Here is a 25,082-nt window from a genome sequence, read left to right on the forward strand (position 1 = left end):
TAATATGAATATTATTATTCCAATTGACATTCCTCCTTCACGTCACGTGTTCTGCGTTCAATGGCAACGTTGGCTATATATTAAAGTCGACTGAGCACTAAAGGTTGAAAGTTTGATCCAAGAAAACGTGTTATAGTTTACTTATTGTTATAATTCAATATATGTTTTTATAAAGATGTTTCGTATTTTATCAAGATATATCAATTTACCATTGTGTGAACGAAATACACAAAAAATCTTTAATTGTATAAATATTAGAAAAAATTCATTATGGTGTAAATGCCAAGAATCAAGAATAGGATATTCTTATTATAAAATTAATACACCTTTAAAATATCATACGTAAGTAAAAATATTTTTATTATAATTTTTTTCATTATGTAATTTTCATATGTAAATGGAAGAAAAATATTCAATTTGATCTCTCAAAAAAAAAAATACGTTTAAATATATATAGAGCGATATATATATTTTATATATATGTAATTGACTCCATTTAATTATAAAGTCAATATATTAAATAATAAATAAATTTATAATTAATTAATATTACTAATATTATATAGCCGTACTTACTTTATTATAATTATTATATCGTATTACATTGATTATTGTATACAGTTATTTACATAATTGAATGTAAAAGATTGTTTCAAAAATTTGAGAATATCAATTCTCTATTAATAATCAATAAGTAATTTTTTACAATATTTTTTTTTTTGCAAATAAACAATTCCAAATAACTTGTGTTAAACAATGATTATAATCATTGAGTACAAATATATATCAGAAATTGATATATAAGCATGTACTTACTATAAATTTTTTCGAACTGGTATCATGTTGATTGCTATTGAGATAGTAGAATGTAACCGTTAGGAACGGGTTCCACTCCAAATTCAAAGTGTATCAAAAATATACAATTGTAAATATACAATCGAATATTAAACTCTGCTCAAAAACGATTATCTCAGATAACATTATCTTCAGTTTAAACTTAACAGAAATAGATGATAAAGTAATAATAGAAAAAATTTCCCATGCCAGAAAATACTTTTTCCAATAAACTGTCATAAATCTCAGGCCCAATAAATACTCGCAAAAATTAACAGAAAACTTTGATAGTATTTAAATATTAATAATCTCTTAACATTAATTTAATATGGATTCTGACAATACAGATATGGAATAGAAAAAATTAAAATTTTTATTTTTATTTATTTTTTTTTTCAATATATGAGAAGAATTTTTTACATTTAATCCTTTTTTGAACAAGAAAGACGAAAATTTATATTTATACAATGTTTTCGCTTTCAAATTAATAATGAGAAGAACATACAAAGTTATATCAATTAAAAGTTTTTTAAAAGTTGTATTTTCTATCATTAAAAAAAATATTGATTTTTTACGAATAAAATATAAAATAAAATAGATTTTATAATTTTGTTCTAGTGATCCTCTAAAATCCTTATTTTCTGATTTTTTTGAAATTAATTTTGATATTAAATATTATTTTTTTTAAGAAAATAAAATAAAGAAAATTTAATTTTATAATTTCTTATTTACAAATTTTTTAAAATTTTTGCAATTTTTGTAAGTTTAATAACTTGCACCAATGATTTTTGTTTTATAATTATCAATAATAATAATGAAAATTGTAAAAAAGTTTATATTTTTGATAGATTGTAAAAATATCTTTTGGGATTAAGAAATAATTATTTATTGTGACTAATATATCCATGCCAATATAAAATGTCAATCTTTTATATTATAAATTGATGTAAATATATTTATATTAGATAATGTTAGATTTTTCATATTAATGCTCTGAAATTGATAAATGAAATTTTTCAAATTGTTAATTATATATATAATATATATATATATATATATATATATATATATATATATATATATATATAAATATGAAATTGTTAATTATGTACATATACAATGATATCTTTAGCAATTAACTTCGAGTAAAAATTATCATTTATCGTAATAAAATATCAAATAAAAAAAAATTAATATAAATATTATTATTCCATTATTTGAAATCCCATATATTCAATTCAGTAATGGCGAATTTGGCTATATATTATAGCCGATTCAGCAAATTCAAATATCCAAGAAAATGTATTATAGTTTACTCATTGATAATAATTAGATATAATTGAAATGTTTAATATTTTATCAAGATATATCAATTTATCGTTGTGTGAACGAAATACACAAAAAATCGTTAATTTTATAAATATTAGAAAAAATTCATAAAGAAATATCAAAAATCAAGAATAAAATATTCTTGTTATATATGTAAATTCTTGTTATATATATATGTACCTTTAAAATATCATACGTAAGTATAAAATAAAAAATATTTTTATAATAATTTTTTTCATTATATATGTAAATGGAAGAAAAATATTCAATTTGATCTCTAAAAAAAAATACATTTAAATATATATATCTTATCATGTAATTGACTTCATTTAACTCTAAAGTCAATGTATTAAGCAATAAATAAATTTATAACCGTATTTATTTTATCATAATTATGATATCCTATTACATTGATTATTGTATACAGTTATTTACGTAATTGAATATAAAATATTATTTCGAAAATTTGAGAATATCAATTCTCTATTAATACTCAGTAAGTAATTTTTCACAATATTTTTTTTTTGCAAATAAACAAATCCAAATAATATGTATCAACAAAGTGTTGATAACGATTGAGTACATATATATTTCAATACATAAAAAATATATGGAATTAAGAAACAATATACTCATTATCGGTTACTTATATAATATTTATTCGTTTATTATTCAATATCAAATTGAAATATAAAAAGAAAAATATAAAACGTTTTTAATGAATGAATGATAAATAATAAATAATGAACTATATTACTCATCGTTTTAGTACGATACGCTACGTTTTAGTGATTATTCATATAATTATGATATTACTTATATTATTATTATCTATATCATACATTATTTATAAATTATAGGTATATCTCTCACAATGATTGTATAACTTGATAAACGCTAATGTTTGTAAAAAAACTTGCGAAAATATTTTTTTGAAATAGGAAAGTCACTATTAAATTTTACAAGCACATATTATTCGCAAACACTTCGAATTTTAACTTTGAAAAGCTTGATTAAAATTCTAATTTTTTATTCTACTAACGATTATCTTAGTTTAATTTTATAACTAACATAATCTTACGTTTGACGAGATTTATAGTGAATCAGCCCTTCGGTATTGTTTACCATTTTATGATTTTAGGACACGCAGATATCTTCAATGTCATTGGTTACGATGTTCATGGACTTCACCATGAATTTTCTATGGACTTAACTTTAGCTTTTTCAGTATAAATTTCAGTATAAATTCAATTTCTTCGATCTATATAAATAATATTTAATTAGTTTATTCGCTGAAGGCTACAATTAATTATACTACGCGTTCTGTGATAGATCAATTTTTTTTTATTAATAATTCATTTACAAAGCTACGAAAAATTTTTTAAAGGAAAATGTTCCTTGAAATTACTTTTGAAATCTTCAATTAATGAATATTCCTATATTTTTTATATAGGAATTAATAAAATCATGATTATTTTCAACAAATGTAAAAATTTCGTTCTAATGAAACTTTACTAATGTATATTAACAATATATTAAAAAAATAGCTTTACGTCGAATGTGAAATTTGTTTTTAAATTAAATTAATTTAAATCGTTATGAAAGCCACATCGTAACATGATTTAGACACATGACAGTTATCAATTCAATTTTCTTTTTATAATTGAATTATTTAAAAAATAAAAAATATATAAGAAAAATAGCAGCATTAAATAGTGCATAAGATATGCATAAGATATGCATGTAAAATATTAAATCAAAATCATTATTGAAATAAATAAAGTTACATGAAATATTTTAAGAATATTTTATTAGAAATAAAAATCAAAATAATGTAGTCATAACTTATTAGAACAAGTGATTCGAAAATCTTATTCATTATAATAACCATTTCATATGACAATAAAATTATTTCGTATGAACGGAAAATAAACAATTAGCTATTAATTGTTTTAATTACAGAAATGATTTAAAAATCATTGATTTAAATATGTAATTAAAATTCTTTTGTCCTAGATCAAAAAATATACAATTTATTGATTCGTTCAAAAATGAAAAAAACGAATTAATGGCTATGTGGCCTGATATTGTTCATGAATTGACGGAAGAAAATAATGAAGAATTATTAGATGTTAATAAATGGATAACAGAGGTATCTATTTTTTTTAAATTATATATTATCAAGTAATTTCGAATCATGTATCATAATACCTTATGTATAAAATATATTATTACAAGATTCAAATTTTGTTGAAAACATAAATCTAATGGAACATAAGTACTTCCTTTCTGCGTAAATTATAAATTGTTGCTTCAAATATTATCATAAAAAATAATATATTATACAATTTGTATTTAGACTTAGGTTAATAAATTATGCTAACGTGATAATATTTTATAAACATGCAACAATTTTTCTTTTTACAGCGCTTCATGTTTTTAACATTTTTTTTAATTTCATTTTTTTCTTTTTTTTACATTACACTTTGGAATATCGAAAATATATAAGAAATTGCATTATTTATTATTATAGAACATTAAATAAAATCTGATTCTTATTGGTAAAGAAATTAAAAGAAACATATAATTATCAATATATATTAAATAAATTAAAACCGATTTTTATAAGTATGCATAATCAAATGTTCAGAAAAGAATCTGAATATATGAAGATACCATTTGATATATTAACGTTCTATTCATGCTAATAACCGATCTAAAGCAGTCTATACGGATATTGCGTTAACTATAAATGAATATTTCGTGAATTCATATTTCCATCTTTCATGAATATTAATCCATAAATATGATGATTAAGAACAAAAATCAAAGCAGATTTACATATAATATAAGAACAAAATAACTCAAATTTCCGTAACAATCTCAATAGTTTCAATTTAAATTTTCATTTTTATAACAGCAATTAATATAAATAAATAGGTTTACACAGGTTATTTTCCCACATTATTCTAAACTTATAATAATAATTATTCAAGAAATTTACTCCAAAACTCAATAGCAATGGCCAAATGAATCAAATTAACCAAATATTTTGCGATCAATCATAAAGGAATATATGAGAACTCATTCATAATTGGAAATCATCTTCTAATTATTCATTCTCTTTTATTTTCTCTTAATTATATTTCCATCGAAAATAATTAGGCGGAAGAATCAATGTGCGTCACAATAATTCTTCACATAATTAGAGTTTATTCAGACTCTATCATTCATTTGCCACGAAAATCAATCAGATTATAGTAATCAGAATACAGAATTCAATTAAGTATCATTGAAAAATCATAAATTTATTCATCCATAAATTCTGAGCCATAAAAAAACAGTTAGATTCAATCGTTAAGTTCACACAAAATTTACAATATAAACAGTTATATAATTCTATCACCATGCCGTGGGGCATAAATGCTTAATATTAATCTAATTATTGATTGTGAATATTTTTTTTATTCTAATTCGTAAAACTTATCGTTAATTACTCTTCTTTATAATTATCTTTATATATTATAAGAAAAACTGAAAGATATTGATAGGGAGATTTAATATATTTTCATATTTTCTATGTATATATAACAATAAAAAAAAACCAAACACTTCGGTATAAATTGCTCTGTATAAATCACATTGTACATTACAATTGCAAATTTATTAATCTAAAACTATTTTCTATAAAAATACATTTTTATGAAAATTGGAATTTTTATTTTATTTATATAAGAACTTCATAATATTATGTTAATTAATATTATTCACTATGTGAAAATGTACTCGATGTTACATATATATTTCACTTTCAGTTTAAGATTATATATTGGTAAAGTTATTATTTTAAAGTTGTGTGTTTCGAAAAATGATATGAAAATATAAGACATACAGTGAAGAGAGATTTGATATATGTATGATAAATATTTTAAATTTAGCTTTCTAAAATAATTGAATCTATTGTATATTATGAACCAATTATATATGAGCCTGTCGTTAGCCACTATATTTTCTTTTCTTTACATTCATATGCGTAAACTATATTCACGATATTTTAATATCGAAACGATATTTCAACTTTTAGATATTGGAATATAATGTTCCGACAGGAGGAAAACGAAGATCAGTATCACTTGTAATCGCATATAAATTGCTGGCATCTCAAGATCAATTAACGGAAGAAAATATTCGTTTAGCTCGTATCCTAGCCTGGTGTATAGAAATAGTAATTTTTTATTTCATATTATTTTTGAATATATTATTTTTCACTAACATTCACAAGTAATAAAAAAATTGATTTAAATATTTAATATTTTAAATTTATATTATTTCTTCATAGCTTTAAGAAATTTATATATATGATTGTTATTATAGATACAAGGCATTTACATAACAGTAGATGATATTGTAGATTGTGCAAATATGCGACGAAATCAATCAGCCTGGCATGTAAAAGTTGGATTAGGTGCAATTAATGACGCTTTAATTTTAGAAACATGTATATACAAGCTTGTTAGGAAACATTTTAAGTCGAAAAATTGTTATATGGATATCATGGATATACTTTTGAAGGTAAGTATCAAATTTTCTTATTCATATAAATAGTGCTCAAAAAAGTAATTGTTGTATTCATATATTAATTTATTAATTATTGTTTATAATAAATCCAAAATTATTATTTTTTATCGTACAATGTCAATTTTGAAAGAAAATAATATTAATAATGATAATAATAAAATTTTCTTTCTATGAAAATTGAAAATTTAAAAAAATTTGTTATCATATATATAATAATCTTATCATATACAAAACTAATCTAAAATATAGTGCAAACTAGTTAATAATTTCGAAGTAAAAAAAAGGAACATTGTACATTATCGAAATATAATTATTTTCTTTACAAATGTACAAAAGATATAGTTTCATGTATATAATAATCATTCATGAATATTTAATATTTTACAATATATCGTTATATATTTAATATATATAAGTTAATTAATTATGAATAAAATTTCTCCCACAAAATATTTTGAATCGATTAGTATACATAACATATGGTTTGTTAAACTAAAAACATTAGAATTATTAATTCCATTGAGGAAATTATTCTTTCTTTTTTTTTCAATAGATACTTTATCAATTTTAATAAAAATCTTTTCATTAAAACTAGTATTAAAAATATGTACAATATCATACAAAACAATTTTCTACATAATGAATATATATAATAAAATATAATTTAAAAATGTGTACAATAATTTTAAATTTTAACATTTTACGTATACAGACATTTTTTTTCTATATAAACTTAGATTTTATAATAATGTAATTATTAAAGTACGATTTATTAAATGTTTATGTAATTTCTAGTATCATAAAAAAACAGTGCATGGTGAATGTCTAGATATATTGATATCGATGGATTGGGAGAAGAAGAAAAATTTTGATGTTTTTTCTATGAATAAATATAATACTCTAACAAAATATAAAACATCTTATTTCTCATTTATACTTCCATTCAGTCTTGCTATGCGTTTCGTAAGTATATTTAATTGTACTATTTGATTTTATTAATTCTTATAATTGTAATATTTATATTAGAGAAGTATAAACTTTACCATTCTTCTTTACTAATTTTACTCTAATTATATATTGTTCATAGGCTGACATAATCGATCCAGAAATGCATAGAGAAGCAGAAAAAATTCTGATAAAAATAAGTCATTTTTTTCAAATACAAAATGATTTTTTGGATTATTACAGTAAACAAGAAATCGGAGGAAAAAGTGGAACTGACATACAAGAAGGAAAATGTTCATGGCCCATTGTGATTGCATTGCAGAGAGCTACAGCCGAACAAAAGAAAATTTTAAAAGTAAACTTATCATGATTAATATTTCAAATTTATTATATTCTATTAAATGGAATAAATTATTAATAATATTAATATCATCTAGGAATGTTATGGAGTAGCTGATGAAGAGAAAATAAAACGTGTGAAACAAATTTATGAAGAGATAGGTATATCGAATATCTATTGGAATTACGAAGAAGAAACGCATAATTTATTGAATACGTATATACAGCAATTATCTTCCAAACTTCCGACTGAATACTTTTTATATTTACTTGCTACATCATGTAGTAAAATAATACGAAAAGATTAATTGTGCAAAGTATTCGAGAATGATGGGAACAAATCCGATTATCCAGAGATTTTGTTATAACAAAATTTTTTAACAAAAATTTATCAAATATAAAACGAATGAAAAGAGTAATATAAATTTATAAAATCTTTGAAAATCTGTTTTCAAAACGAAACAAAAATTATTTTGTTTTTTAGAATGTATTTTTCTTTCACTATATTGTAGAGAAAATTAAGACGAGAATATATTACATGATATTTTTATTTATTTATTAATATTATGTTTAAAAAAATAAAATAATAATACTTAAAATTGACCCTGATTATTAGTGAATATGAACAATAATATATTCCTTGAAAGTATTGTTATTATATTATCAAATTCTTTTTTTTTTTTTTTTGCTAGTTTTCTTACTTGTTGTTGTTGTTAGTAAGTAACATTTGATATATTTCGTACAAAATACGAATTGGTAACTCAAAATTACCAATAATTATTTATTTATACTATAAGTTGACTATTAAAACTAATTCGATTCATGCTTGAATTCGGAACAATCTCAAAAATTTGTTGAGATACAATTAAATGAAAATTTTTCAATTGTACAATTAAATAAATTTTATAATATTCAAATTATTTTCACAATGATTGTGAAAAATACTGAAAAGCAACAATAATTATAGTTTTGAAAGTCTATTCAATTGCAATTTGCAATCGTATGTAAATGAAAAATCCTCTTCATTTAATAACTTTTAAAAACATGAGAAATAATCCTACTATTTAAATAAAAGTATGTATTGAAAATTTAGAGTCTCGTCCAATTATTGTAATTATTTTTTGTAAAAAATAATGTGAAGATAACAATAATAATGATATTGTTGATATTTGATTATTGATTACATTGGATCCTATAATTATATATGATAAATATTCGAAGTACATTTCAAAGATTTGCACAAAAAGGAATTTATATATTGAAAAATAGTCGGTATTGTTCTAAACTATAATGAAAAAATTTTATATCAAATGAACTTTAATTAACATATAACTCGTTCTTACTAAACCTCAAAAATATTTGATATTGTCATATTTTTGGAAATTGACAATTAACTTATTATTTTTTTATAAAATCTATAACATTTTTCCTAAAAAATGATCACTTCTAAACATGTATTGATCTTAACTGGGAGAATATTAAAAAACTAAAAAGAAATCGAATATGAAAAACAACGAATCGCAAACTTTAATGTAATTTTATATCTTTATGTTTAAGAATATTCTAACAAAAAAATCTCAAATTATTTGATCTAGAATTTGAGTTACAATTGTTTGAATATTTCCATCAAAAGCCTGGGTGCAAAATGTGATTTCATTTTAAATAATAAATAAAAAATATAAATAACAATCTGTATTAGCTTTGATTTTCGGTAAGATTTATATTAATTGTGACAAAAACAATATCAGCGATGCGACAATCATGATAATTTTGTTAAAAGATTCTATTGGAGTATTTACACTTTATGACCAAGTGATTTTTCTCTATTATTTTATTGTTCATCGTAGTTTTTAAATAATATTATAAATATATACAGAAGAATATATATAATTTTAATGCCCGCATATAAAGAAAAACAAATACACTGGACAATCGAAGAGACAAATATTTTATAATTTATTATTACTATAAAGTTAACAATTAAAGCTATACACGGTGTAGAACAAAAATCTTTTGTTGCATAAAATCAATAATAGACTTTTTATTGAATAAATTATTATGTCGAATAGCTTGATTTTTATATTATACAATATGTTTCACATTACAAAATAGAATATATTTAGATCTAGAATTTACAGATCCGAATATTCATTACACGAAAAAATGTCAGATTCAAATAATAGAACGAATTAATAAAAATTTAAAATTAAGTTATAAAGAATACCTGTAGTTCTCGATTTTTCTAAATCGAAAAATTAAGATAAAAAAAAATATTTTAAAAATAATATTCAAACGTAATTATCACAGCAATGAATATTAACAATAAATTTTTTTAAATTCATTAAAGTGTTTTAAAAACACATATATCAACTATTGCAAACAATATATTTTAATCTTATTATATATAATAATATTATATTATATATATTATTATATAATATAATATTATATAATATTATTATATATAAAAGAATTAATAAACATATATTTTGTTTTAAATATTGTATATTTCTGCACAATAGATGTAAAATTTAAACAATATCGGATAATTTTAAGGTTCTTGAGTTATTTTTGTATTTTCCTTATGTCAACATCATATATGCCAAATAATTTTATAAGATATATTTGAACTGGAAATATTAAATTTATTTATATTTTGAAATATTCCTATTTAAAACTTTTTAAAAATTTAACTAAAAATCAATAAATCTAATTATTAATTTTTGACTCATAAAAAATATTTATGTTTACGAAAACATTGTAAAATCATAAAATTGAAATTGTACTCCTGCTTCAATATCTTTTAAAACATGTTACAGAAATAATCATAATGATTGTAATGATTTCTAAGGTTAATGATTATTTTGATTTTTAAAAAAAATTCTTTTCATACTTTTCTAAATAAAGATGAAATTGAAAAAATTACAGATTTATTATATGTATTTATATATATGTATATATTAATTAAATATTATATGTTATAGCATAATTTTTAGTAGTATTAAATAGTATTTCAATTTCTGCTAAAAATTTAAAATTTAATTTTTTTCGATTTTTGCAATTATTTTACGAATATAAAGAACGAGAATATTGCTTAAATGTAAGTATATAAATTTACTGGAAACATTTCAAAATGCATATTTATAATCTTTTTTTTATAGAGATTTAATTTTCAATAAGAAAGTATATAATTCAAAATTTAGATAATAATCAAATAGAAATTTTAATTGAAAAAATTATCTTAGAAGATAAAAAAGAAAAGTTATATGTTTTTTATTAATATTATTATACTTGTAGAAAATTTCAATTCTGAATACTGAAATTTTATTATATTCGATATACAAGTAGATATCAATTTTTTAAAAAATTTTTGGAAAACTGATGAAACGTTCGAAATAGCATTAGAGGCGTGAAAGTGATCTATTGTAATATCCAGCGGTCAGACTATGACATATTCACACTAAGATTTTTTTTACAAATAATGATAGGCAACCGTGTTCGATGGTAAGAGCAGGATGTGTTTACAAACTAATTGTCGTATCCGGCGTTAAGACTACGAAGTATTCACCATGAGCCTCTATTTACAAATGAAGCTCATGCTCTCAGAAAATTTCTTCCTAATTCAATTTGGAGAATCATGATAGGGCATAATAATAACCAATAATAACGCGATCAGTACCTGACTTAAGTTAGATTCCTGGAATTAAATTGGTAATTAATACACAAAAATATCAAGACAATTGATTAGCATATACTTAGTATAAATTTTCTTGAACTAGTATTATGTTAATCGTCGTTAAGTGTCAACCGTGGAATGTCACCTTTAAGATTAGATTCCGTTTTAAGCAGACTAAATTGTGGCAAAAATATATAATTTTAAGTGTCGAATTTTAAACTTTTCTCGAAAACAGTAATCTTTTCAGATAACATTATATTTTGTTTAAACTTAATAGAAATAGATGATAAAATAATAATAGAAAAAGTTTTCCATACCAAAAACTACTTTTTCAAATAAACTGTCATAAATCTCGGGTAAATATTCGCGAATATTAACAGAAAACTTTGAAATTTAAATATTAATAACCTCTTAACATCAATTTAATATGGATTGATGACAGTAAAGATATGGAATAGATGTTTTGAAAATTAAAATTTTTATTTTTATTTATTTTTTTTTTGTATTAAATAAAACAAATATATATATATATATATATATATATATATATATATATATATATGGATAAAGACATTTATATATTTGATACATCTCTTTTTTTTCTATGAAAGAAATTTTTTACATTATTTAATCCTTTCTTTACAAGAAATTTATATTTTTACAATATTTTAGCTTTCAAAATATAATAAGAGAAACATATACAAAAAAGCTATATCAACTTAAAAGTTCTTTAAAAGTTGTATTTTCTATTATTAAAAAAAATATTATTTTTTTATGAATAAAATATAATATAAAATAGATTTTATAATTTTGTTCTGATGAAATCCTTTTTCTAATTTATTTTGAAATTAATTTTGATATTAAATTATATTTTTTTTAAGAAAAAAAATAAAGAAAATTTAATTTTATAATTTCTTATTTAAAAATATTTAAAAACTTTTACAATTTTTGTAATTTTTATAATTTAAACCATTCATTTTTAATTATAATTATTAATAATGATAATAGGAGTTGTAAAAAAATATATATTGTTGATAGATTATGAAAGTAAATTTTTCCATTAAAAAATAATTATTTATTGTGACGAATATGATATATAATATCAATTGTTTATATTATATATCAATTAAATGCTAGATTTTTCATATTAATTTCCTGAAATTGATAAATGAAATTTTTGAAATTATAAAATTGTTCACCATATATACTATAAATATTGTTGTATATGTATATAGCATATAGCAATTAAGTTCGAGCAAAAATTATTATTTATTTTTACAAGGTAAATGAAGAAAAATTAATATAAATATTATTGTTTCATTATTTGAAATCCCTTCCTTCGTGTCACATGTCCACTAACGGTAATTTTGGCTATATATTAAAATCGACTGAACACTAAAGGTTGAAGTATCTAAGACAACGTGTTACAGTTTAGTTATTGATATAATTCAATATATTTTTTTACAAAAATGTTTTATTTTTTATCACGATATATCAATTTACCGTTGTGTGAACGAAATACACAAAAAATCTTTAATTTTATAAATATTAGAAAAAATTCATTATGGTGGAAATGTCAAGAATCAAGAACAGGATACTCTTGTTATAAGATAAATACACCGTTAAAATACCATACGTAAGTAAAAATATTTTTATTATAATTTTTTTTAATATACATATAAATTGAAGAAATGTTTAATTTTATTTCTCAAAAAAAATACGTTTAAATATATATATATAGCGATATATTTTATCATGTTATTGACTTTATTTAATTATATTTAATTATAAAATATATATAATTATAATTATAAGATATATATAAATATAATTATATTTAATTATAAAATCAATATATTAAGCATTAAATAAATTTATAATTAATTAATGTTAATAATATTGTATAATATCGTATTTATTTTATCATAATTATTATATCGTATTATATTGATTATTGTATACATTGTAATCATTTACGTAAGTGAATATAAAAGATTATCTCAAAAATATGAGAACATCAATTCTCTAATGAAAATTTGTAAGTAACTTTTCACAACATTTTCTTTTTTTTTTTTGCAAATGAACAAGTCGAAATAACATGTGTCTGACAGTGTTGATTATAATTAATGTATATATATATATATATATATATATATATATATATATATATATATGTATATGTATAATATATATTTCGATAAAAAAATATATCGAATCGAAAAACAATAAATCAATAAATAAATTCATTACACTTTGTATAGGATTTATTCGTTATTCAAAATTTTGGTATAAAAAGAAAAATATAAAATTTTTTTAACGAATGAATAAGTGATGAGTAATAAACTATATTATTGCGATAATGCATAATTGGGCATCTAAAATATATATATATATATATATATATATATATATATATATACATAATGATTGCACTTCATAAGTGCAAATATCTGAAAAAAATTTGCGAAAAAATTTTTTTAATATAAAAAGGTCACTATTAAATTTTACCAGCACTTATTATTCACGAACACTTTGAATTTTAACTTTGAAAAGCTTGATTAAAATAATCCTAATTTTTTATTTTATTAACAATTAACTTAATTTAATTTTATAATTAACATAACCCTATGTTTATATTAAAAAAGATTTATAGTGAACGCCTACGAATCAGCCTTTCTGTATTATTTGCCATTTTTGAGCAACACTCGTCTCAAGTCTAGATTATGCTTCGCATAAATCTGCTTAAGTTTGGGATTATCATCATTTAGGGAATGCAGTGATATCTTCAGTGTTATTGACTACGATATTCACGGATTTTCATGGGGGGATTTTTCATGAATTTAGCTTTAGCTTTTTGAATTTTAATATTTAGTAAATTTAATTTCTTCAATCTATATAAATAATATTTAATTAGTTTATTCACTGAAGGCTACAATTAATTATAATACGCATTTCGTACTAGATCAGTTTTTTTTTTGTTAATAATTTATTTACAAAGCTACGAAAAATTTTTTAAGGAAAATGTTCCTTGAAATTATTTCTGAAATTTTCACTTAACGAATATTTCTATATTTTTTATATATTCTATATAAGAATTAATAAAATCATGATTGTTTTCAACAAATGTAGAAATTTCCAATGAAATTTTATTAACTATATAAAGTATATTAACTATTTATTTAAAAAAATAGCTTTATATCGAATTTGAAATTTGCTTTTAAATTGTTGTACAATGTAAATCGTTGATTTAAAAAATATAAAAATAAAAAATATATAAAAAAAATAGCAACATTAAACAATAAAATATTGAATCAAAATCATTATTGAAATAAATAAAATTACATGATATATTTTAACACTTTTTTATTAGAAATAAAAATGAAAACAATATATTGAAAACTCATTAGAATAAGTGATGCTTCTTTATTTTAAAAATCTTATTCATAATAATAAGCTTTTCATTTGACAATAAAGTTATTTCATATGAGCGGCAGTTAAATGTTAAGAAATAATCAAAAAATGAATAAAATTATAACAAAAAATATTATTAAAATTCTTTTGTTTTAGATCAAATAAAGTACGACAACTTGTCGATTCGTTTAAAGATGAAAGAAACGAATTAATGGCCATATGGCCCGATATTGTTAGTGAATTGACGAAAGACAATAACGAAGAATTACTAGATGTTAACAAATGGATAACAGAGGTATCTATTTTTTTTAAATTATATATCATCAATTAATATAATTTCGAATCATATATCATAATATCTTATGTATAAAATATATTAATACAAGATCCAAATTTTATTGAAAACTTAAATCTAATGGAACATAAGCACTTCCTTTGCACGTAATTTATAGATTAGATTATTGTTTTTTCGAACATTAAAACAAAAAATGATATATAGATCTATTATAGAAATATTTACATTTGCATAAATAAATTATGTTAATGTGATGATATTTCATAAACTTGCAACAATTTTTCTTTTTACAACGCTTCTTATTTTTAATCTTTTAATTTTATTTTTTTAAACATTATATCTTAGCGTATCAAAAATAATCAATGTATAAATACAAATACATAAAAAAATTATTTAACATTGTAGAATATTAAAAGAAATCCATTTTTTTATTGTTAAAAAAAGAAACTAAATGAAATTTATCATTATTGAAAGATATTAAACAAATTAAAACCCGTTTGTATATCTAATATACATAATCGAACATTCAGAAAAGAATTTTATATTTCTAAAATCTCATGCCTTCCATTGCTTTCCCATTATGTGTTTATTTCTTTATAAATGCGAAGGCTTAAGATATTACAATATTAACGAAAAAACATTTTTTGCTTAAAAAATTGTTTAAATTTATGTTTGTTTTTGTTAAAGAATAAAATGTTGAAATATGTTAAAATGTGTAAGTATGTTAAAAGATCATTAAAATATTATCTTTTTATCCTTTTTTTTTTTAAATATATCAATCTTTTCTAGTTTACACTATTATATGTATATGAATCTATCATGAGCCACTATATTCTTTTCTCTTTATATTCATATTCGTAAATTATATCGTATCACTATATTTCAAACGATATTTCTTAACTTTTAGGTATTGGAATATAATGTTCCGAAAGGAGGAAAACGAAGATCAGTATCATTTGTAATTGCATGTAAGTTATTGGCATCTCAAGATCAATTGACAGAAGAAAATATTCGTTTAGCTCATATCTTAGGCTGGTGTATAGAAATAGTAAGTAACTTTTTATTTATTTCATATTATTTTAGAATTTATTATTTATCAATTTACTAACATTCATATATTATATATATTTATAGGTAATAAAAAAATTGATTTTATATAAATTTTTATTATTTTAAATTTACGTTATTTCTTTCTAGCTTTAAAAAGTTTATATATATATATATATATATATATGATTATTATTATAGATGCAAGCAGTTCACACAATGGCAGATGATATTTTAGATCATGCAAACATGCGACGAAATCAACCAGCTTGGCATGTAAAAATTGGATTATTTGCAGTTAATGACATTTTACTTATAGAAACATGTATATACAAGCTTATTGAGAAATATTTTAAAACGAAAAATTCTTATATAGATATCATGAATACATTCTTGAAAGTAAGTAACAAATTTTTTTATTTATGTAAACAGTGCTCAAAGAAATATTTGTATTTAATATTATTTATTAATAAAAAATAATTATATTTAATACATATTATGAATTTTTTATATTAAAGCCAAAATTATTACTTTTTATTGTACAGTCTCAATTTTAAAAAAAAAATAATGATAATAAAATTTTTTTTTATAAAAATTGGAAATTTAAAAAAAAATTTTATTGTATAATTTTATCATGTATAAAATTGATCTAAAAAATAATGTATATTTGTCTATAATTTCGAAATAAAAAAAAGAGCATTAATATCATCAAAATAAAACTACATTATTTTTTTAATAATATGCAAAAAATAACATGGTTTTACAAACATCATTCATGAGTAGTTAATATTTTACAATAAATTATTCAATTCACTTAATTCACTTTATGACTTCCAATTTTTTTCGCATTTCTAAAAAGATCTAGAATATTTGTTTCATTGATATGAAAGACAATAAAGTGGAAATGATGAAATTCTAGATTTAAAATCGATAATAATAATATTTCAACAGAATAAAAAAACATATCACACATGAAAATTTTTGAAAAAAATTTGAGAAAATTATATATATTCTTATATAAGAATATTGCTGAAAAATAAGCATACAGATCTAAAACTAATAAACTCTGTTTTCATTCCTATTTTGATTTTCTTAAATATTCTTCTTTTATTTTCGAAATATAAATTTATATACATATTACATACTTTTCATCATTCAGCTTGATCAGCGATATATTTACATTTTTTTTATAAAAATTAATAAAATTGTTTGTTAATAAAATTCCATAAAATATTGAATTGATTAGTATGTATAATATATTACTTATTAAATTAAAAAAATTGTTAATTCCAATTTATTCTTTCTTTTTCTTTCAATACATATTTTATCAATTCTACTAAAAACCTTTTTAAAAATATTAATAATAGTAAAAATATGTATAACATTATTTCAAATTATGTAGAAAACGATTTTTTACATAACGAACATTTATGCAATATATTTTAAGAATATGTATAATTTTATATTTTACCGTATTTTTTTCTATATAAATTTAAATTTTAAAATAATGTAATTGTATCATTTATCAAATATTTATGTAATTTACAGTATCATAGAAGAGCAGGATATGGTGAATGTCTAGATATATTGACATCGACAGATTGGAAGAAAAATTTCAATTTTGATCTTTTTTCTATGGACCGATACAATACTATAATAAAATATAAAACATCTTATTTCTCATTTGTACTTCCATTCATTCTTGCTATGCGTTTCGTAAGTATATTTAATTGTACTATTTGATTTTATTAATTCTTATAATTGTAATATTTATATCAGAAAAATATAGATTTTTTTCTATTTATTTTTATTAATGTTATTTTAATTGTACATTATTCATAGACTGGCATAATTGATTCAGAAATATATAAGCAAGCAGAAAAAATTCTGCTAAATATAGGACATCTCTTCCAAGTACGAGATGATTATTTAGATTATTACGGTAAACGTGATGTCATAGGAAAAAGTGGAACTGATATACAAGAAGGAAAATGTTCATGGCCCATTGTGATTGCATTGCAGCGAGCTACAGCCGAACAAAAGAAAATTTTAAAAGTAAACTTATCATGATTAATATCTCAAATTTATTATATTCTATTAAATAGAATAAATTATTAATAATATTAATATCATCTAGGAATGTTATGGAATAACTGATGAAGAAAAAGTAAAACGTGTGAAACAAATTTATGAAGAGATTGGTATATCAAATATCTATTTAGATTATGAAGAAGAAACGCATAATTTATTGAATACATATATACAGCAATTATCTTCGAAACTTCCGACTGAATATTTTTCGTACTTACTCGCTACATCATGTAGTAAAGTAGGACAAAAAAATTAGTTGTACGAAAAACGTTGGAACAAATTCAAAAATTGCTAAAATAATTTTAAGTAATATTTTTCTATGCAAAAACTTTTGTTACTTGTTATTAACGAATTATTAACGAAAAATATTTGCCAATTGACATAGTCTAGACAAAGATAGCGTTGGCTATGTGCTGCTAATTGAGAAAGAACAAATTAAGGAACATGTCGAAGAAACTGTGTTATGTATAACAAATATTTTTATTGATAAAAAATACATATTTGAAATAAAAAATAATTATATTACATGAACTACATTAAATTTAAAAAGAATTGAGAAATAAGTAAATAAATAGATAAAATCAGACATTGAAAAAAATTCTTGAAATCTTTTTTCCTGGTATCTTTTCTTAACATTGTCAGTATTATAATATATATCATTGAACTTCATCTTATCATTGAACTTATTCTTGACAGATTTGCATAACACTAAACTGGATAAAACATCACCGAAAAATAACACACGAAGGCAATGAATGTATCGTCGAATCAATTTATTATTCAATTTACTGCATGGTCAACAATGATTAATTGTAATCACTTGTAATGGCATACAGTTAATCAGTCTGTTTCAAGTAACTTACACTTTGACAACATGATTAATCAGTATTTTTTATTAATTATTAATTCGTTAATAAAGTTGTAACAAAAGTTATAAAGAAAAATATTGTTCGAAATTATTTTAGAAATTTTCAATTTTATTCAATTTCAATTAACCAGTGTTTTCATATTTTTCGGATATTTTGAATAATAAATCAAATTAATTTATTATTTGATTTACAAATTCTTTTTATTATAATAAATTTTTTCATTATAAAAAATACAAAGTTTGGAAAAATAAAACAATATAAAATGAAACTTAAAATTGATCGTGATTAATAAATAATGTTAACAATAATACATTCCTGTCATTGTATTTTATGAATTTCTTTTTATTTTTCTTTTTAGTTTTTTTGTAAGTCATATTTGAAATATTTAGTACAAAATAATTTTTTATAATATGCTACTTTTTTTAATTCTTATAGAGTTAATATATGATACATAATATATCAAAAATCACAATTTTTAATGAGAAAAATATAATTTTTAACATTCATATGTAGTGTCTGATGAAAATTTTGTTTTTGTATTAATTTGCTATAAATCAGTAGCAAACTAATAACTCAAAATTATCCAAAACTATTTATAATAAGTTGACTAATAAAGCTAATTCGATTCACGTTGTGTTTAAATTCAGAAGAATCTCAAAATTCTGTTGAGATACAATTAAATGAAAACTCTTCAATTGTATAATTAAATACAATAAAATAATTTTATGATATAAAAATTTTTTCATGAATATGAAAAATGCTGTTCAGAATAGTAATTTTAATTCTGAAGATGTATTCATCATCTAATAATTTTTAAAAACACGAGAAATGATTCTAATATTTAAATGAAAATGTGACGTTATATATTGAAAATTTAGAATGTCGTTCAATTATTATAATTATTTATAAAAAAACAGCAATGTATGAAAATAATAGTAATATAATGATGAAAATAATGATATTGTTAATATTGATATTGTTTATATAATATAAATGGTTATATTTTGATTTTTATATATATAATGCTTAATATAATATAAAAATCATAGTAATACTTCTTTTAACAAGAAATCCATTTCATCAAAAAGTTAAAATATCAGATTTAAATTAATTATGGGAGAAACTGAATTAAAATTTAATATAAAATAAAAATAAATGAATAAAACAGATAAATAAATAACATTACATTCTTAGAATTAGACAAAAATTAATAATAATAAGCAGCATACATAAAATATCTAATACTTATAAGATTAAACATAATAATAATATTACCGAACAATAATTGAGAAGAAGAAATTTTATTGCATATAACACAGAGAATACAAAAAATCAATTATGATTTAACTATTTATAGCTCAGTAAAGAACTATATTATAAGGATAATTGATCCAATACAACATTGAGAATAGCTCTAACAAGCTATAACAAGTATAAATATCTAACCCTCAAATACATCTTAAAAATATTTTCCATCCTAGCAAATTTATAACATATATAATATTATAATAATATAATAATAATATAATATTTTTCAATATAGAATATTCTCAAATAATCAAAGAAATTTATTCTGAAAAATCTATCTTTTGCTATCTAAGCTAATTAAAGCTCTTTACTATTAAATGAACTTAGATCATTAAACACGAATCAAATAAAATAGCTCCCTGGTTGATTAAGATGTACTTAGATGATTTGCCAAAAAATCAAATAGATAGGATAATACATATAAATTTCTAGAATGAAAAAATAATTGCTTCAATTATGAATATTTCTACACAAATTCAGTTTAAGAAAGTATTACTTTTGACGATAACATAACAAAACAGTCCATATTCATTGCAGAGATAATATTAGATTGAAATATGTCAGCATTGATAATTTTAAAAATATTGACTATTTATTTGAACTCCATGAATGTAATAGAAATTCTAAAAAATCCAATCAACAACAGTCATGAAACCATAACAAGAATATAGAAAGTACTTACAGAATTAAACAATGAAAATAATAGTAATGTAAATATTATTTGAATCCCTTTATATGAAGGAAAAAGAAACATAGCTGTAATGAAAGAAACGATTTTACCACGATAGTACCACCTGGTACTACAATAGTTTCGATATCAGAATTTCATAAAACTATAAAAGAAGAATGGAATAAAATCTGGATTTCAACAAAAAGTACAAAAATACACAATTTGATATAAGATTTTTACTTATCAATTTCTGGCAAAAAAAAAAATAGGAAAGAAAAATCTTAAAAAGCGTTTAACCTAAATTCTTAATCGATTACATTTTATATCAATATAAAAAAATTGATTATAAAGATAAAGATATGACAAAATTAATTGTAACAGTTCTCTGCTATATAAAAAAACACTAAAATTCTTTAAAAAAAAATTTTCTCCAACTATCGCCTTATTTATTAACACAAGTTTTCCTTGCTTGATCTATAAGATATAATGCTGCTCCGAACTTTTTGTGATAATAATTGTATAATACTGCTCCGAACTTTTTATGATAATAATTAAGTTCTTTGTTCGAAATATTGATATTTATTTAGGTTTTTATGCTCTCAATTATTGCTTTAATTTTTTTAATGAATGATCAATAATTGCTTAAATTATTCTCCAAACTATCTATATTATTTTTTAACTGCTGATCACACACCAATGTTTTTACATTTAGAATTATGATTTGTCCATTTGACACATTTTTTTTTATTTCGTCAGTCATTTTGAAATCAAGCCAGACTAATTATCTTGACATAGATATAATTTCATTTTTCGGCATTCTGTGGTCAAAATGATCTAAAAAATTCCTCGATAACATTTTCCGATAAGTTTTCTCATTTTTTATAGAAATTTCTGAGATTTTTATAAATAAAAATTATTTAAATTATCTTATTAAAAAAAAAAATACTTTTAACAAAGTTTCATTCTTTATTTAATAAAAATCGTAGAAAAAATTATTTTCTTGAAAATATAATGAAAAATATAACTATATATATATATATATGTAAAGTATATAAAAAAGTATATTGAAATTTTATAAAAATTTTAAATGTTATGTATTCTTATTTTGTTTCATTATTTTTTTTTTTTTCACTTTAAAAAAAATATGAAATGTAAAATAAAATTAAGGAAAATAAAATTAAGAAAAATTAAAGAAAATTAATGGAATTAAGGAATATAAATTTCAAATTTTTTCAATCAAAGATAAGTTCTTAAATCGTTTTTTAAGAAAATAACACGGTTGTTAACGTATTTTTATTATTGTTTTGTTTCAGGAAAAAATTCAGATTTATTTGATCTGTTTCTACAATTTTTATGAGACTAAGGATTTTTTGGGACTAGAAAATCCTCATACATATAATTATTATTCTAATAAACAAATGAATGAATTTTAAATTAAATCTTGTATGTCCACGACAGCAAAAAATTATTTAAAGAAATTAAATAAAAGAACCATTCTATTTATCGTACGTTTATTAATCGTACGTTTTTAACCTAATATGTGAATTGTATTCTCATGACTAATACTTTATATTAACTAATATGATAATAAAAATACAGAATAGAATAAAAATAAGATAAAATAAAATATTTAAAAAGAAATGTTTTTAATTTTAATTTAATGTACTTACTGAATTATTAAATTTCAAGAATATTTTTTGAAATATATATGGTGTATGTGTGTGTGTGTGTGTGTGTGTGTGTGTATGATAGCTATATACACATTTATATTTACATTATTTTTAATTAGTCTAATATATTTATAATATGCTTATATTGACAAAAATTAAATTAACATAAAAATGAATTAACATAAATGCATATGATTGATAATTTGTAATAAAACCAAAAAAGAGATGATTTTATATTAAAAAATAATTCGAAAATATGAAATATAATTTTTTTATGAAACTTCGTTTTCAAGAAAAATATTTACTGAATGTATATATACATGATTATATATTTAATATATTTAATATATTTATTATATATTTATTATATTGTAACTTATTACTCCTCTTTATATTTATTATGTTGTATAATCACCAATATATAATTAATAAAATAAAATATTAATTTATAATAAATTTTTAAAACAATCAATTTTTTAAAAAATTGAATCGGAATCGAATATCCTTATTTCAAAGTATAAAGATTTGAATTTTTTCCTCGATTATTGTAAATTAATCTTTGACAGCGTCTTTGCTCATTGAACGAACTATACATGAATATAAATTAATATGGCGTCCTAGTAAAATTTAATATTACCAATAACTTTATATATGAATAAGTGTTAAATCAATGATTTTCTAAAAAATTATAATTATTTTTAAATTCTTTTATAAAAAATCTATTAAAAGATATACTATAAAAGATTTAAAAAGGAATAACAATTTTTGATATCTCAAAATAAAATTTAACCTCTTTAAGTATCATTAGATGAATTTTTCTGGAGAAAAAAGAAAAAATCCAATGATCGATGCAGGTAAAAATTCAATAAATAAGAAACAATAAAAAGTAATCAAATTGCATGAAGCATTTCATCAAAAAAAAAGCAAAAAAGCTACGAAAACAAATTTGGTGTAATGGCAAAAGGAAAGTAAAAAATATGTATATATTTCTCGATTATATTTATAATTTTGAATTTATTTCAATGTATTTATAAATTTGAGATAAACTTTTTTTTGCAGTATTACAGAATTTTGTATAATTTCATCAATTTTATCTAGCAATAGATGAAAATGCAGTTAAAAAATCTATTATCAAATTCAATTTCACAAATTCAACTTTCTTAATGAATCAAATTTGAATAATTTGAAATAATAAAGAGAGAATTTTATGAATATGAAACTTATTGCAACTTTGGATAAATATCTATCATCGAGATGCAGATCATGTCATAATTATTATTGTTATTATTAATATATAATTTAAAGGATTTAATAATCAAATTGCATAAGGTATTCCAAGAAAACTCATCAAAATAATTTTTATTATTCTTCGGATAGTAAAATACTATTATATTTAGTCTAATAAAAAACAAGTTGAAAAATTAGAAATTACTATTATATATGAAAAATAATAATTTGTGATAAAAAAATTTTGAAATAAGAAATAAACATTAACAATTCTGTAGTTATTATAAAATTGTAAATTAACAAATAAAGTTTAAAGAATTTATTATGATTATAATATTATATCAACAATAATTCATTTAAAATATTTAAAAATTTTAAAAGATTTGACTAAAAATTAATAAATCTGATTTTTGATCACTTATATAAATTTTATGAAAACTTTAGAAATTAAAATTAAAACTGTTTTTCTGCTCAAATACAGTAAAACAAAAATAATCAAGAAATGATTATATTGAATTTCTAAAGTTTAAGAAGTTAAAGTTAAAGTAATTATTTTCATTTTAAATTTTTTAAAAATATTTTAAAACATTTTTCACTGTGTTAAAGCAAACATATATATATTTAAAAAATATTTATTTTTTGAAAAATTCTAAATAATAAAACTATAGAAATTATAGGGTTGTATTTATAGTTATTATGTATTGTATTTATAGTTAATTTGTACATTAAAACATGATTTATTGCTCCAATTTTATATCAAAATTTGTGATTTTTATAATTACTTTATAAATAT

The 25,082-nt window shown here is 20.1% G+C and overlaps 2 protein-coding genes and 1 long non-coding RNA gene across 3 annotated transcripts; 2 read left to right on the forward strand and 1 right to left on the reverse strand.

Moving 5' to 3' along the window:
- Positions 1-96: 96 nt before the first annotated feature.
- LOC100864485 (farnesyl pyrophosphate synthase-like) lies at positions 97-9,714 on the forward strand. The gene is made up of 7 exons (XM_086912945.1): positions 97-342; positions 4,180-4,315; positions 6,248-6,388; positions 6,538-6,735; positions 7,537-7,704; positions 7,829-8,041; positions 8,124-9,714. The coding sequence occupies exons 1-7, from the start codon at positions 176-178 to the stop codon at positions 8,331-8,333; spliced, it is 1,233 nt and encodes a 410-aa protein (XP_086769071.1). The 5' UTR covers positions 97-175; the 3' UTR covers positions 8,334-9,714.
- Positions 9,715-13,170: 3,456 nt separating this feature from the next.
- Positions 13,171-19,143, forward strand: LOC105735905 (farnesyl pyrophosphate synthase-like). Its single transcript, XM_086912952.1, has 7 exons — positions 13,171-13,337; positions 15,269-15,407; positions 16,315-16,455; positions 16,656-16,853; positions 18,003-18,170; positions 18,297-18,509; positions 18,592-19,143. Exons 1-7 carry the CDS (start codon positions 13,171-13,173, stop codon positions 18,799-18,801), a joined length of 1,236 nt encoding a protein of 411 aa, XP_086769078.1. The 3' UTR covers positions 18,802-19,143.
- Positions 19,144-20,699: 1,556 nt separating this feature from the next.
- On the reverse strand, positions 20,700-23,603 carry LOC147658627 (uncharacterized). Its single transcript, XR_015293535.1, has 2 exons — positions 21,405-23,603; positions 20,700-21,345 (listed from the first exon to the last, which is right to left on the reverse strand). It is a non-coding gene; the product is annotated as an uncharacterized LOC147658627 (long non-coding RNA).
- Positions 23,604-25,082: the final 1,479 nt, after the last annotated feature.

The sequence above is a fragment of the Apis florea genome, unplaced genomic scaffold (assembly GCF_048593485.1).
Source record: "Apis florea isolate Af1SG1 unplaced genomic scaffold, ASM4859348v1 contig_1794_pilon, whole genome shotgun sequence".
Taxonomy (NCBI): domain Eukaryota; kingdom Metazoa; phylum Arthropoda; class Insecta; order Hymenoptera; family Apidae; genus Apis; species Apis florea.